This window comes from Apodemus sylvaticus, chromosome 3, assembly GCF_947179515.1.
Source record: "Apodemus sylvaticus chromosome 3, mApoSyl1.1, whole genome shotgun sequence".
NCBI lineage: Eukaryota > Metazoa > Chordata > Mammalia > Rodentia > Muridae > Apodemus > Apodemus sylvaticus.
Window position 1 is genome coordinate 154,932,906 of NC_067474.1, and position 15,942 is coordinate 154,948,847.

The 15,942-nt window shown below is 54.6% G+C and overlaps 1 protein-coding gene across 1 annotated transcript; it reads left to right on the forward strand.

Annotated features, from left to right (window-relative positions):
• Positions 1 to 1,583: 1,583 nt before the first annotated feature.
• Positions 1,584 to 15,465, forward strand: Fam131c (family with sequence similarity 131 member C). Its single transcript, XM_052175856.1, is given in 8 exon segments — positions 1,584 to 1,662; positions 10,516 to 10,551; positions 10,554 to 10,630; positions 11,166 to 11,201; positions 11,463 to 11,556; positions 13,599 to 13,781; positions 14,033 to 14,143; positions 14,677 to 15,465. Coding segments are annotated over 8 exon segments (873 nt in total). The 3' UTR covers positions 14,934 to 15,465.
• Positions 15,466 to 15,942: the final 477 nt, after the last annotated feature.

The window sequence follows — 15,942 nt, forward strand, 5'->3', positions numbered from 1 at the left end:
AGGCGCAGTGGCCAGGCCCCGCCGCCCCGTGATGGGATCCTGCGTGTCGCGAGGTGAGGACGGGGCGGCGAGGGGCGGGGGCACCAGCGCTTGGCTCCGGGAAGCCAGGGTGGGTGTCCGCCCTTCATGGACCAGCCGCGCCCCAGAGGACGCGGTGCCCCGCGGGGACAGAGCTCGGGAGGAGGGCGAGCCGCGCGCAGAGCGGGCGGAGGTCTCCGCACCCCACGCCTCATTCTGCACCCGGCAGGTGGCATGGAGCAAGGTCCGGGTGCCATGCTTTCTTGCCCGCAGCTACACGCCTCCTGCGGTGTGTGCCTGAGAGCGGAGAGAGGCTTCCGGTTCTTTCTGGTCCTCTTATGGGCCACTGGGCTCCAGGAAGACAGACAGACCTCGCTCCCGCTCAAGATGCAGGCCTTCCTAGCCCAGGATCCCTTCCCCTCCCGGGGTGCCTGTGTCTTTAGCCCCAGAGCCTCCCTGGCAGGAAGGGGCCAGCAGGAATGAACAGGTTATCAAGGCTCCCTCTTCTCCATCCTCATCCCCAACTCCATCCCCACCCCCACCCCTGCTCAGGGGACAGGAGAGGACGGAGGACAGCTGATGTTCCCGGTAACCCCTGGGCCTTTGTCTGTCACCTGGCACCTTAGCTAGTCCAAGGTGATTCCAGGGAACTGGAGCGACTATCGCTCATCTGTGGGGCTTGTGGGGAGCACTGGCTGTAAATGGGGGGGGGGGATAGGACCTTTCATAGATGCTGGGGGGAGGGCATATTTGTATTTGGAGTAATATTTTAGGAGAGGTTGGGAAGAAGGAGGACGTGCCTGCACTCAGAAGGTGCAAGATGAAGAGTTCAAGGCCAGCGTCCACAGCATAGAATTTGAGGCCAACCTGGGCTACATGAGAGGGTGTGTCAAAAACTAAGCAAAACCCCCAAAAGAGGTTGGGCTTTTGTCCCACCTGGGGCTCTTACCCACGGTGGGAGCAGGGGCTGGGGCTGGGAGTGGGAGTGTACAGAGGTCAAGTCTACTCACCCCAGCCCCGGGGCCGTGGCACTTGTCACTCCAGTCATTTACCCAGGCAGAGAAGGGTAAAGTGGCCTTGGTGTGGGCTGGGCAGACCCCGGGGGGGGGGGGGGGGCTGGGTCTGGGGATTGTCAAAAAGCAGTCCTCTGGACTCTGAGGGGGTTCTGCTCTCAAGTTCCTGGGGGTGTGTTCAGGGAAGTGCCTCAGGGGGTCCCTGGAAGGTGTCAGCAGGGGGGTCATGGGTAATGGAGGGGAGGGACAGAGTCAGGCTGTCTGAAGTTGGTTCAAGTGGTGAGGTGGCGCCTCCTGGGCGGCAGGCACCACGTAAGAAGCTGCTGGGAAACTCCAGTACCGCACCCGGTCTGGTGAGACCGGAGGAACCCAGTGTAGCACCTGGCCAGTGGAACGCCGTGAAGGGTCTTTTAGGTCCAATCTCGGAGTCAGAGCTGTTACCCCAGAAACCGCAAAGACTCATGGGTAGTCTCCCATGGAGGCAGTCGCAGGTGTGAGGTATCTGGATGTTTCCTTAGTGACCATGTCCCTTCTCCATCCCTCGGCCAAGCCATGCCCGAGCTCACCGGCCTGTGGGCACAGGAACCTCCGAGCACAGGATTGAGGCTGGACGGCAGCTATGGCTGCCAAGGTCACTCTGTGAACTTGAACCCTGGGGCCGCCAATTCTCACCCTCCTCGTGTGCTCCGCTCTGCCAGGGCAGTTTGTGGTCACGCTGGCCGAGACAGTCTCCCTTCTTTATCCTGAGCCCTGGGTTTCCTGAGGGACACCCCCCAGATCAGGCTGTGTTGTCTTAACTTCTCTCTGTCCTGAGAGGACAGAGCCTGCTGGTCTTAATGTGCACCCCAGCAACTGAGAACTGAGAGATCTGGGGATACGCGGGCAGAGGACAACCGTTCTTCTAGAGACCCAGCTGATGGCCCACGGGGCAGAGGTCACCTGTTCATCTGTCATGTTGGACAGTATGGTGGCTAACTGGGGTCTGCTCTAAAACCTGGAGGCACAAATAACAAATAGGTCCAAACACTGTAGTCGGCCCAAACACTGTAATCGGCCCCATTTTACAAACAACTAGGCCACCTTGCCTAGGGCCATAAATTCAGAAACTAGCAAAGACCTGGGTCTGAGTTCTTCACAGCTAGGCCCTCAGCCTCAGCACCATGCTGCCAGCCCGTGGCCTTGTGTACCTCAGGTGTCCCCGGGATCCTCTCGGGCCTCAGCTCTGCGCACCTGCACCAGTGGTTGACCACGGTCCCCACCTGCCAAGGGTTTTCTGGGGCCATGTTCAGAGCCCGAAGGGGAGGCCAGGGATGTCCTGATGTCCCATGACAGAGTCTAGAGTCTACAACCAACTTGGTCCCCGCTCCGCTCCCCACCACCCCCAACTCCAGGTCCAGGCCATACCTGAGTGTTCCGCCCTACCCGGCTGTCAGCCTCTCCTGCTGGGCTAAGGATCAAGAGTCCCCGGTCTTAGCAAGTTGAGTGGGGATAGGAATGGTGTGGCAGTATTAGCATCAAGTGGCGGAGGGTCACAATGTGAAGACACACTTATCACCAGTACTGAGGACATCAACCCCTCTCTATCAAAGAAGTGTATCAACTAGAAGTTGCTAGTGTATCAGCCTTCCCAATTACTCCAGACATTATTCCAGGCCTTCTTGGAAAGGGGATCCGTCCTGCCTCTGAGGAAGCAGTGGGTGCCAGGCATTTGTGCTAAGGACAGTGGGATACTGACCACATGCACTGCATCTAAGAACTAGTTTGTATTCCTTATCTATTTCTATTTTTTTAACTTTTAACTTTATATCTATTTATTATTTTTGAGTCAGGGTCTTATTCTGCAGTGCCCGGCTGGCACTGAACTCAAGGTCATCCTCCTGCTTCTATCTCCTAAATGCTAGAATTTCATGTTTGGGCAACCATATTTGCCCAATTTATCTTTTTTTAATTTTTCTTGTTTAAATAGGGTCTCCGGTAGCCCAGGCTAACCTTGAACTTGTTAGATACCTGAGGAATGACCTTGAACTTCTGATCCTGTTGCCTCTGCTTCCCAGGTGCTAGGATTACGAGCGTGTACCACCATGCCTCACGTGTGTGGTGCTAAGGAACTGAACCCAGGGCCTCACGAACCCTGTCAGCCGAGGCACACCAGGGCCTCTGGCTCATCTTTGCAAGTTACCACTCATTGGCCGAGCTAACCTTTGCTCTCCTGACCCAGTTAGTCCTCCTTGGACCTGGGAGGGAAGTGGGTTCAGAGAGAGCGGCAGAACCTCACCCCAGGTTGCCCAGATGCAAATCCAGATCCTGTAGGCCCCCAGTGCTGAGCCCCACCCCACCCTCTGCGCTTGGTGTTCTCGAAGTTTCCTTGCTCTCTCCTAAAGCACATGGTACATGCTCAACAGTCCTGAATGGATTTCTGGGATCACTCAGAGGCCTCCGGTCTGGTTAGGTTGTGTTGGCGCTGGCCGCGGCTGGCAGAGCAGAACAGATAGGACGCCAGTATCCACCCCCTCCGTCTCTGGGTCTCTGTGTGTCCACTCTGGTTCTACAGCTGCTCTATCAACCCTCCCACCACAGCCCTCTCCTCCAGCCGACCAGTCAGAGCCTCCAGGCCTATCCTGGGGTGGGGGTGGGGTCTTTACTGTCCATTGCACAAGAGCTGACACTAGCTGCCCCCCTCCCCCTTCCCCCCCTCCCGAAGACTTTCTTCTGAGGAGTCAAGCTCTGATATGTCCTGAAGGGACAGGTGCTGAGGAACCTGCTGGGAGCAACTTTGCAGTAGGCCTTGTGGGAAACTTAGGAAGGAGTGGATGGGACTTACCTTCTAACAGTTCAGACTGAGTGGAGGGACAGTTTTATATTGAAAGAAGTCTAGTGGGGCAGATGTGTACTCATATGTGTGCACGGGTGCGTGCATGTGTGTGCACGCACCCACACCACACACACACACACACACACACACCACACCACACACACACACACACACACACACACACACACACCACACATACATATACACACCACAGAAAAGATGACTTGACTGAAGATCCCTTTTAAAGATGAGTACCATTTGGTGGTTAGACTTTCATATTGTCCCCAAGATTTGATCTCTGACTGTATCGTTTACTACCCAGTGCCCTGGATCAGTCCCAGACTTTATTTTCCCATCTGTCAAGTGGGCAGGCTGCTCCCTACTTTGCGGGATTCAAAGCAAAATCATAGATGAGGAGACAGCTGGGTGCCTCACCCACAGCAGATGCTTACTGAGCAGGCGGTGTGTCCTCGCAGGCCAGGCCTCTCCCTCAAGGGAGTCACCTAGTTGGCTTAGGCCAACCTGGCAGGCTGCCTAGTGGTGGTGCGACTGGAGTAGACTGGGCCCAGGAGGGGAGACGGATCGGGGAGGAGCCGGGGTGAGTGGAAGCCCTTGGTTGGGGATAGAAAGGGATTCCTGAGGCACCTCTGAGCTCAGCCAAGCAGACCATGACGTGACGTGACCATCGTGGCCCAAGGTAACAACCACCTTGGGAGGACATTGGAGAATGGTCCTCTGCCAACGTCTATGGCCTGCTCTCCGGGCTGGGACTCACCAGGCAGAGGTAGGCCAATGACTCACACTTCTGGTCTCTCTCTGTAGGGACCAGAGGGTTCCCAAGGCAAAGTCCAGTCCAGGATCAGGTCACAAGAATCCCATTGTCCAGAAAGACCAACTGAGGGACAGAGACAGGGTTGTTCCTCTGTGGGAGCCTTGGCTACCTCGGCGTTGGTGTTGTTAGCTCTCAGCACGCATGGATGGAAAGCGGGGCACACGTGGGGGCACGTGTGACTGAAGTCAGAGGACTACGCCCAAGGCCGATTCTCTCCAGAGCCACGGGCAGCTAACACATCACTGGAGGGACTGCCTGGTGCTTCCTTTTGCCACAGGTGGTGGGAACCGGCCGGCCTCTTTGGGGGAAGCTGGCTTCCAGGGAGACAGCGCTGGGAGCTTTGGGCCTAGCTTACTGCTGGGAAAGAATCCTCTTCACTCCATCTGCACCGCCTCCTCCCAAGTGAGCGCAGGCTAATTCTCATGCTCCAGAGAAACACTCTGGGTGCAGGTGGCAACCGCGGTGACTCACGGGCTGGGACACAGAGCCCTGGTGAATAGCTATCTAAAGCTCTGGACAGCTCTGAAGCAAGTGAGAGAAAACCGAGGGGCTGGCTATGCCTCAGAAGTCAGCCAGGAACCAAGCAGACAAAAGTAAGGTTGGTAGGGAAGGGCCACAAGGTGAAGCGCCCATGTTAGATATTATGGAGGACTGTCTGGGTGGTTAGGCTGACTGTCTGATTTGGGAAGCATTCTTGATAAGCAGAAGAATGGAGGGGACCTCTAGATGACACCCCTTTTGTGGAAGGATCAAAATGGTTTTCAGGTTGCCATGGCAACCAGGGGGGCGGTCACTCCTGTAGGCTGAGGAGGTGGGGGAGAAGGTTCAAGAAGGGGCCTGGGACATAGAGGTCAAAGGTGTAAAGTGTGTGCTGTAAAAGAAGAGAATGTCACCCTGCAGCTCCCTGGGGGAAAGCTTCCAAAATAGCAGGCATTAGAGGTCCCCTGGGCCGCCCCCCAGCCCCACCCTACGTGACAATGTGTTTTTCCAGTCACCAAGGCCACGATGCAGCCAGGTCCCAAGTGGGCTGCTGTGATTTCACCCTGGGCTGCTTCATTACCTGACGTTTCCATGGCAACCAGCCCATGACATCATGGGGCTAAAGTCTTCAGGGGCAGAGCAAGACTTGGTTAGGGTGCCTGGATCCCAGATGGGATGGAGGTCAGGCAGGCAGGGGAGGCTGAAGCCAGGAGGCCACCTCTGGTGTCACCTGCCATGCTGGATCCTGGTCATACCTGCCACCCCCATGCTCTGTAGCTGAAATGTTCACCGCTTCAGGGGTGTCCAGGGAGTCTAGAAGCACCCCAATACCCATCCGGATACCCAACACCACCCTAAAGCTAGACGGACTCGGGCTTTGCACAACATGCAGAATTCCAGAACTTTTTGTTTGGGGTAGTAGTGGTGTGTGTGTGTGTGTGTGTGTGTGTGTGTGTGTGTCTGTCTGTCTATCTGTCTGTGTATGTGTGTGTGTCTATGTCTTTGTGGTATATGGTGTTTCTGTATCTGGGGCATGTGGTACACAGTGTGTGTGTGTGTGTGTCTATCTGTCTGTCTTGTATGTGTGTGTGTCTATGTCTTTGTGGTATATGGTGTGTCTGTATCTGGGGCATGTGGTACACAGTGTGTGTGTAAGTGTGTTGCTGTGTCGTGTAGGCTGACTTGGAACATACCACATCCTTACTCCTGAACTGGTTTCTAACTATGTCCTCATCCTCCTGCCTCAGTCTCCAGCACTGAAATCACAGGTATAACCCACCATCCCTAGTCACAGCTTTCAAACTTAAAAAAATATGTATGTATGTATGTATGTATGTATGTATGTATGTATGTGTGTGTGTGTGTGTATGTATGTATGTATTTATCTATTTAATATGAGTACACTGTAGCTGTCTTCAGACACTCCAGAAGAGGGCATCAGATCCCATTACGGATGGTTGTGAGCCACCATGTGGTTGCTGGGATTTGAACTCAGGACCTCTGCAAGAATAGCAAGCTCTTAACCTCCAAGCCATCTCTCCAGCCCAAAAGATTTCAATTAATTTGAAAACAAATATTTTATATGTGTTTTGCCTGCATGTCTGTCAGCACCATGTGCACCCCTACTGCCCAGGGAGGCCAGAGAAGGGCTTTAGAGCCCCTGGAACTGGAATTACAGGTGGCTGTGAGCCGCTATGTGGGTGCTGGAAATTGAACCCAGGCCCTCTGGGAGAGTAGCCAGGCCTGGGCTCGTGTGTTTGAACGTGTGGTCTTTAGTGGAACTGTTTGGGAAGGACTGGGGGGATGGCCTTGCTGCAGGAAGTGCACCACTGCAGATGGGTTTGAATTTTCTCCCCGCCACTTCCCTTTCTCCCTCTTGCTCTGGCCCCATTTGCTCTGGCTATGCGTTCTTTGTTTCTCCTTATGGATGGTTGTGAGCCGCCATCTAGTTGCTGGGATTTGAACTCATGACCTCTGGAAGAGCAGTCGATGCTCTTAACGACTGAGCCATCCCACCAGCCCAGGGTTTGAATTTTCAAAAGCCATTTCCAATTAGCTTTCTCTTTCTGCTTTGTGTTTGTGCACCAGGATGTGGACCATACCTCCTGCCTGCTGCCATGTTCCCCTCCATGATGGTTGTGGACTTCCCCTCTGAAACCATAACCGCCCCCCCATTAACTCTTTCTTCTATAAGCTGCCTTAGTCATGGTCTCTTTAGCACAATAGAACTAAGTAACTCAGACAGGTCTGTGCGGGGAAAAAATGTATTTTTTTAAATCTTGACCCAGTGTGCACAGCTAGAAGATTCTCACCTGTGGGAATCCTCACACACACACACACACACACACACACACAGACATACGCACATATATACACTCACACATGCACATAATACACACACACTCACATACACACACACACACATACGCACATACATACACTCACACACACATACACACACACAGACATACGCACATACATACACTCACACACACACTCACATACACACATACACTCACACACTCACACACACTCACACACATACATACACTCACACACACACACTCACATGCACTCAGACACACACACACTCACACACACATGCACATACATTCACACACACACTCACACACACTCAGACACACACATACACTCTCACACATACACAATCACACACTCACACACTCACACACACTCAGACACACACATACACTCACACACACACAATCACACACTCACTCACACACACACACACACACACACACACACACACACACACACAGAGGAGTACATGCCCGCCTGTGTGCATGTGACACACAGACACTTAGCGACACAGAGCTGTGTCGCAGCCTGCTTCCTGCTCTGATAATTTCCATTTTCTTCCATTCTTACTTTATTGTCTAGACAGATCTGGGGGAAGGGAAGCAGGCTGGGGGTGTAGTTCAGTGATAAGAGGGCTTGCCCACCACGCACGAGGCCCCGGTTGTGATTTCCAGCTAGAGATCCTTCAAATAAATAGTCGCAAATAAATGAGAAATAAACCTAACGAATGGCCTGTGTGGCTACTGAAAGATGGTCCCCCAGCCCCGCCGTGGGGTCCTCCTCTGTAGGCTTGGGAGGTGCTGGAGCCCAGAGGAGCAACGCTGATTCAGGGTCACAGGGCCAGGCCTGGCACACCGCAGGCTGTGCGGGGCACTGCAGACAGCTTGTCAGCACACGGTTCAGTCCTCATTCTCAGAAGCCCTGTGGTACTCTGCGCCCTGCCCTCCTTATGTCTGGGTCACTTTGGGGCAGAAGAGGACACTGGCCGTCACCTTGCCGTCTCCTATAGTGTCCCAGACAGCTTGGCTCCAGCCTCCCTGCCTGGCTGAGCATCCCAGCCTTGGGCAGGTCCCAGATCCTCTGGGTTCATTCAGAATGTAATTTGGCTGAGAACCCTCACCTTGACCGCAGGCCTCCGCTCACCTTCCTTCCTGCAGCCCAGGCCAGATACTCCTGAGGTGTTAGCTCTGGGGCCTCCCTTCTGTGGGGACCCCATTCTTCCCTGACCTGTCTGTGGCTGGAGGCAGACTCCAGCTGTTTTGATCCATCTGGAGTTCTAACTAACGCTGTCTGAATCCCCTGCTATTTCCCTTTGAGAAGCCCCTCATGAGAGCCTGCTGTGTGCTGGGCCCTGTGGCAGGGGCTGGGGCTGCTGTGACCAATAAAATAGACCACGCGGGGGCTGGGGGAGATCAGTCAGTTGGCAAGCTTCCTGCATTCTGTCCTCTAAGCCCATGTTAGGAGGCCAGGCATGGGAACCTGCACTTGTGGTCCCAGCACTGGGGCCCAGAGGCAGGTAGAGGGTCCCTGGCTAGTTGGTCTCACCTACATGGAAAGTTCTGGCCCAATTAGAGAACCTGCCTCAAAAATAAATAAATATATACATACAAGTAAACATACATAGTAGACAGCGCCTGAAGACCAATACCCAGGTGTCCTCTATCTAACCTAGTATTCTCTCTCTCTCTCTCTCTCTCTCTCTCTCTCTCTCTCTCTCTCTCTCACACACACACACACACACACACACACACACACACAAACATGGAAATGCTATCTCAAAATAAAAAGAAAATAGAGAATGTGTTGTATGTTAATCTAAGTTATGACAAAAGAGTAAAGAATATTAAAAAAAAATTATAGCTGAGCCAGTGCACATGCCTTTCCTCCCAGCACCCAGGACCCAGAGGTGCGTGGATTTCTGAGCTCAAGGCCAGCCTGGTCTACATAGAAAGTTCTAGGCCAGTTAGGGCTGGTTAGAGCTGCATGGTGAGACTCTGTCTCAAAAATATAAAGTTAAAAAGAAAATTACCGTAGTGGGGTCCATTGACACAGACCTACAGTTCCAGCTGCCTAGCAGGCTGAGGCAAGAGGCTCAAAGATAGCCTGGGCTACATAGCAGGCTCAGGCAAGAGGCTCAAAGATAGCCTGGGCTACATAGAAGGTCTCTGTGTCAAGATGGAGGCAGAAGAGGAGAAGGAATCAGAAGCCTTACATTTATCTATTTAATTTATTAGTTCAGAGATGAAGTTTCATGTAGCCCAGGCTAGCCTCAAACTTGTCACATATCCAGAGATGACCTTGAACTTCTGATCTGCCTGACTTTCCCTTGGAGTGCTGGAGTTACAGTGTCCAGGAGGTTATACAAGTTAGGCAAATCCTCTGACCAGCTCCATCTCTAACCCAGCCTGTTCTTCCTTCCTTCCTTCCTTCCTTCCTTCCTTCCTTCCTTCCTTCCTTCCTTCCTTCCTTTCCTTCCCTTCCCTTTCCTTTTTTTTTTTTTTAACAAAGTATGTAATTTCAACCAGGTGGCCCTGGCACACACCTTTAATCCCAGCACTAGGGAGGCAGAGGCAGGTGGATTTCTGAGTTCGAGGCCAGCCTGGTCTACAGAGTGAGTTCCAGGACAGCCAAGGCTACACAGAGAAACCCTGTCTCAAAAAAAAGGGGGGGGGGGAGGAGGGAGAGAGAGAGAGAGAGAAAGAAAAGAAAAGAAAAAACAAGTATGCAATCGATGTGATTCTTTGTAGCCAAGGCTGGTCCAACTCCTAGGATTCAGTGTTTCTCCCTGTAGCTGGGACAATGGATGTGCATTAAAACCTATGCTTGTTTACAATACCACTTTTTTTTTAAATGTTCATTTTGTATCCTTTTCTTTACTGATTAGCGTATCCATTCAGCTATCTTTTGGCCAAGTTTATTTTTTTCCTCACATAAATCTTACCGAGATGGTTTGACTCCCCTCTTCAAAAGCCCCCATTTCTTTTCCTTCCATATGGCTAACTGGGGTTTTTCCAAATTTCTCTTGTCATTATTTCCAGATCTGTTCACAAGTGCCCACAAAAGCTGCCCCAGGCCCCAGGCACAGACCTCCTGAACCGGGACCTGCCCTGCAGCCACCCGCCCGCCATTGTTCCCGACCATGTTTCTGGCAAGGTAACTGACCGTCCATCACCCTCCTAGTGCCTGCCCCGCTGCAGCTGGTCTTTTATTTCCCTGAAGTAAGCAGAAACCATTCTCAATTCCTTCCTTTCTGGGATTGCCCAATCCCAGCTTCTCCTGGGGCAATAGGGGCGCCAAAGGCTTGGTGTTCTGCTGGGTGAGGCCCTGCATTGAACTGGGCATCAGAGACTGGGCCAGATTTATTTAGAAACCGCAACCCCACCCCAAAGGTCTTCCATCCAAATTAATTCAGCCTTGCAGATGGTAGGTTCTACCAACCCAGAGCAACTTAGCATCTGTCAAGAACTTCTCCAAAGATCCCCTGTGTAGGTCAGGAAGGTGTAGAGAGGGGTCCCGGAATAGCAAGGGTCCCTGTAAGGTGGCTACATCTTGACCTTGAACACCACGAGGTGGATCCACCTGTCCTGAAGGACTTCAGGACGTAGCCATGTGAGCCCCACCCCGCCCTGCCCCCACCCCGCCGGGTGTGCCCCAGCCCTGACTGACCCCCTTTCTCCTCTTGCTTCAGGACAAGCAGATGGATTTCTGTTGGGATCCTTGGCAGGTCAGTGTGCTTGCTTGCCCCAAGTCCAGCCAGCCTAGGTGACATCACCTTCCCTTCCTCGGCTGTGCCCAGCCCAGGCCCACAGTCTGGCCAGCCCAGGGACGCAAGCCTTGTGGGAGCGGATAAGAACTCCCTACCTTTCTGTGCCTGGTCCCTGGCCATCACCTGATGAGCAGCGGGTCATAATAATGGTCCGTGGGGGTGAGGGATGTCTTCTGTCTGTCTTTCCTTCCTGACTACCCCCTTTTTCTTTTTCTACAGAGGTGCTTCCAGACCACCAATGGCTACATATCTGACTCTAGAGCCTGCCCCAGCAACTACAGTGTGGCTGCCCTGGCCACGTCATCCCTTGTGGGTAGGTCAGGGTAGCTCCTCTCGGGCCCTTAGAGATTGTACGCTCGTCCACGGACGTGTGCTACAGATGGCAAAGAGGACACACGCATGCTGGGTCTAACGGTTTCTAAATTGCCCGACTTCAAGCTGGGTTCCTTCTCTCCGGAGTTGAACTGCTGAGCTCTCAGGCCGCACCCCCATCCCCAGAGGGCTCAGAGGGGAGGGTGCAGGCTGTGGGTGTCTGACTACATGGTCTCCCACGTCACCTTGGGTCTGGTTCCCTAGAAGCAGAACCGGAGGAGGGGACTGTGCCCTCAGGGATCGCTCTTGGGCGAATCCCTGGGGAGAGAAGGAAGCGGAGGATTTTGCTTAGTGGAGACTTGGTCACAGGTGTGGGACTCTGCCTGCCTCAGCCCGCTGAAGGCTCAGTGGCGCTTCAAGACCAAGTGTCTGGGCTCCATTTTGCTCCCTATCCAGTCCTCAGTTGCCCATGAGGACTGTTGTCACCTTGAGGTCGCGAGGCTGCCACCCAAAACTATGGTAGTTCTCTGAAGACAATGTGACGTGCCAGGGGAAGCCAGGAGCAGCACACTGAGGTGGCTAGGGGAAGGGCATGCAAGCCGGGGAGGGGATCCAGGCCACTGTACACCTCTGCTCCAGGCGGCCCTCTGCGCCACCCACCAGGCCACTTGGCCCATCAGCCTCTCCTCACAGCTCTGCCCCACACTGCAGGCTTCCACCACACCAGATCCTTCCATGTTCCCAGAGAGTCTGGCTGCCTCCCTCCCTCCATCTCTGTCTCTGTAGCTTCTTCCTCCCAAAACTCCTGCCATTCCTTCCCCCCAAGAAACAACTCCTCTCCCCAAACACTCTGCAGCCAGCACCCCACTGGGGGAGCAGGCCTCCCTTTCTTCCTCATCTCCATCATTACCATGTTCCTGGTCCCTCATTCCTGTGACAGTCCCACCTGACCCTGGAACTCCAGTTCCCCTAGGCCTTTCGCCTGCCTGGCTTTAAGGACTCTGGGGGTGCCCAGATCCGTTCCCCATCTCGGTGAGTGGAGACGCTGAGCTGTTGCTTCCTTGTCTCCATCACCTTCCACAGCCAGCCAGCTCGTAAGCTCCCCCAGCCTTTCTCTCTTCTAGCCCTGGCCCTGCCTCTTGCTGGGTCCCTACAGTGGCCCCTAATTGCCCCGTCTCCCGTCTCCACCCCTGAGCTTCAGTCTTTCAGTTGATATTCAACCGATATCCCAAATAACAGATCTGACCTACCTCTTCCCTGGCTCCTGTCTGGCTGTGCCGTGGACGCAGCTCCATTGCTGTACAGACAATACCAAGTCTACACCCTGGCTCTCTAGGCCCTGACTGGCCGCTGAGAGGCTCCCAGCCTCTTGTTCCTTGGTGTCTCACCCGTGGTTGTATGATATTGAGCCAGTACTTTTATAGTTTCAACCTTGTCTCATCTGTCCCACCCTAATAGGCCTTCAGAGAGCCCAATTCCAGGCCACCACCTCCAGGTGGTACTCCCTGATGTTCTTCCACTCACCAGAGTCTCAAGCCACAGAGGTGGGGAACACAGGGCCACTCCCCCAGAACTGTTAATCATGAGCAGAAAGTGTTGGGTCACATGGCCACCGGGAGAAAGGAGTGACTGGTTTGGGAACTTGATCCAAATTCAATAAGACATTGGGAATGGGAGTGGGGGGGGGGGCATGGGCTGAAGAGATGGCTCAGCAGTTAAGAGCACTGACTGCTCTTCTGAAGGTCCTGAGTTCAAATCCTAGCAACCACATGGTGGCTCATAACCATCTGTAATGGGATCTGATGCCCTCTTCTGGTGCCGTCTGAAGACAGCTACAGTGTACTTACATATAATAAATACATCTTTTTTTTTTTTTAAGGGAATGAGGGGGCATACGAATGGGCGGGACACAGAGTAAAGGTGCGGCATCAGGCTGCGGTGGGCACAGGGCAGAACTGGTCACAGTTGTAGGATGGTATTTGGGTGTCATGGGCTGGGGCTCATATCGGGACAGTCACCTGATAGCTCTCCACGGTTTCCCAGGGGTGGTGCAGAGCATCAAGGACCACATCACAAAGCCCACGGCCATGGCGCGGGGCCGAGTGGCCCACCTCATCGAGTGGAAAGGCTGGAGTGCCCAGCAGTCAGGCTGGGAGCTGTCCCCGGTGGACGACGAGCATTACTGCTGCCTTCCAGACGAGCTGCGTGAGGCGCGCTTTGCTGCAGGTGAGTGTGTGTGTTTGTGGCGCGCGGGGGGGGGGGCACAGGCTGGGTCCACAGCCTCAAGGTGGGTCCCAGGGAACACACAGTGAACGCGCAGGATGGTGGGCGGGACACTCGGTGGCTCCGCCCATCGCCCCCACCCCGCCCCCGTACAGAAGGACAGTGCAGAGAGGCCCATGTGGGCATAGAGCACCCCTTTCCCACCCATGTGCTCACTGAGATCTAATCGTGCTGTCCCCACCCCACCCTGCCAGGGGTCGCTGAGCAGTTTGCTATCACGGAGGCCACTCTGAGTGCCTGGTCCTCTCTGGATGACGAAGAACTGCAGCCCGAGGACAGTACCCAGGGTGCCTTCCAGCTCCAAGGTACAGCAGGGACATCAAGGCAGGGTGGGTGGAGCAACAGTCAGAGCAGACACCAAGGGCTCTCAGCGGGGTTCCTTCCTTTCCTCTCCCCCCCCTTCTTCCCTAGTAACCTGGGGCCGGCAGTTCCGGCTCCCACACGCCCAGGCGCTGCCCTGATCAGAAAGGAGAGACGACAGGGTGGGGTGCAGCTTGAGCTGGGACTAGGTGGACGGTGGGTGCCACTTTCCCAAGCCTGGCTCCCATTGACCCTTCCCTTGGTTCATCTCCCTATGCCCGGGAGAACAGTGGACAGAGGATCAGAAGGAGAACCCCTTGTGCCAATACTCACTTCCGTATGAAGTTCTTACGGTCTCTGCGCCTTCATGGGGAGAAAACTGAGCTCAGAGAGACTTGGAAACCTGCCTGAGGTCGCATAGCTTAACAATGACACAGCAGGCCTCCTCACCCGGGCCTGGCCTCCCGTACTCGGGGAGGTAGGGCCCAGGATAGAGAATTCCATCTCTTCCCCTGTACCCCCCTTTTTGGTGTTCTAGACCTCGGGAGCATCTACCTTCAGGACAGCCTCCTGAGCGGCCCTTCACAGGATGACAGTCTCCTAGCCTGCTCTCCTGGCCTCACCCTGGATGATGGTTGGCCCTCACCCGAGGAGCCCCCCAGCCCCACCCAGCATCACCGGCAGCGGCTGCCCGGGGCCCAGGGGCCGGATGGTGGGCCCCGCCTTCGCGGCTCGCTGCCCTCCGTGGACAGTGGCTCTCTTTCAGAAGAGGAAGATGAAGTATTTTACAACTGAGGCAAGCTGGCCAGTCGGTTGTCTGCACACCCTGGGGGGAGCCCAGCTGTTACCAGTGTACCACGGGGCATCTCTTGACTCCTCCGTGCAAACACGGGGTGGAGCGTGGCTGGGATGGTGGCTGTCACTCCGTGGACCGCTCAGTGCCTCCGTGGACCTGCCCACAGCCTGCTCCAGGACTCCGAGCAGACACCAGGGCAACCAGCCCCGGGAGAGATGACAGTCCTCCAGGAGGCCCCCAGGAGGACACCATGGAAAGATTGGGAGGATTGTTCGGGAGGGCGTCTGGGGAGCCAATGTCCACCTGGGCTCAGCCCTTCCCATCCAGTCTGGGCATCTGCCTCATGGAATCGTTTCTCCTGGACTCTCTTCAGTCTCTGGACTGTCTGTCTGTCCTTCGTCTCTTCCCTGGTTCCTATGTGACCACCCTCCATGCTCCCCAGCCAAGAGGACCCACATCTCTGTCTCCTCCCTCACTCCCCGTCCCTCTCCCTCTCCCACAGGGTTCTCTGGTAACATTAAAGTAGTGTGTTCCTCCTGGATGAACTTGACCTGGTCTTCCTGGAGAAGGCATGTTGCTGAACCCTAGATGAGGGGTCTGAGGGATTAGGGAAGGTTCCCACCTCCAACACACAAACACTGGAAAAGCCTCAATGGAGGAGGCCTGGCATGTCTTTTTTTGGGGGGGGGAGGGGTTGTTGTTGTTGTTGTTGTTTTGAGACAGGGTATCTCTGTGTAGCCCTGGCTGTCCTGGAACTCACTCTGTAGACCAGGCTGGCCTCGAACTCAGAGATATACCTGCCTCTGCCTCCCAAGTGCTGGGATTAAAGGCGTGTGCCACCACCGCCAGGCCCAGCGTGTCTTCATGTCGCAGACAGGGACCACACCCAGGGACCCTGCTTTACCAGCTGTACCACAATCAGGGAGACTGAGTCTGGAGGGCAGGACCACACACATTCAAGGCCCTTTGATGTGTGAGGCCAAGCATCAGAAGGCTTGGTAGGGACTC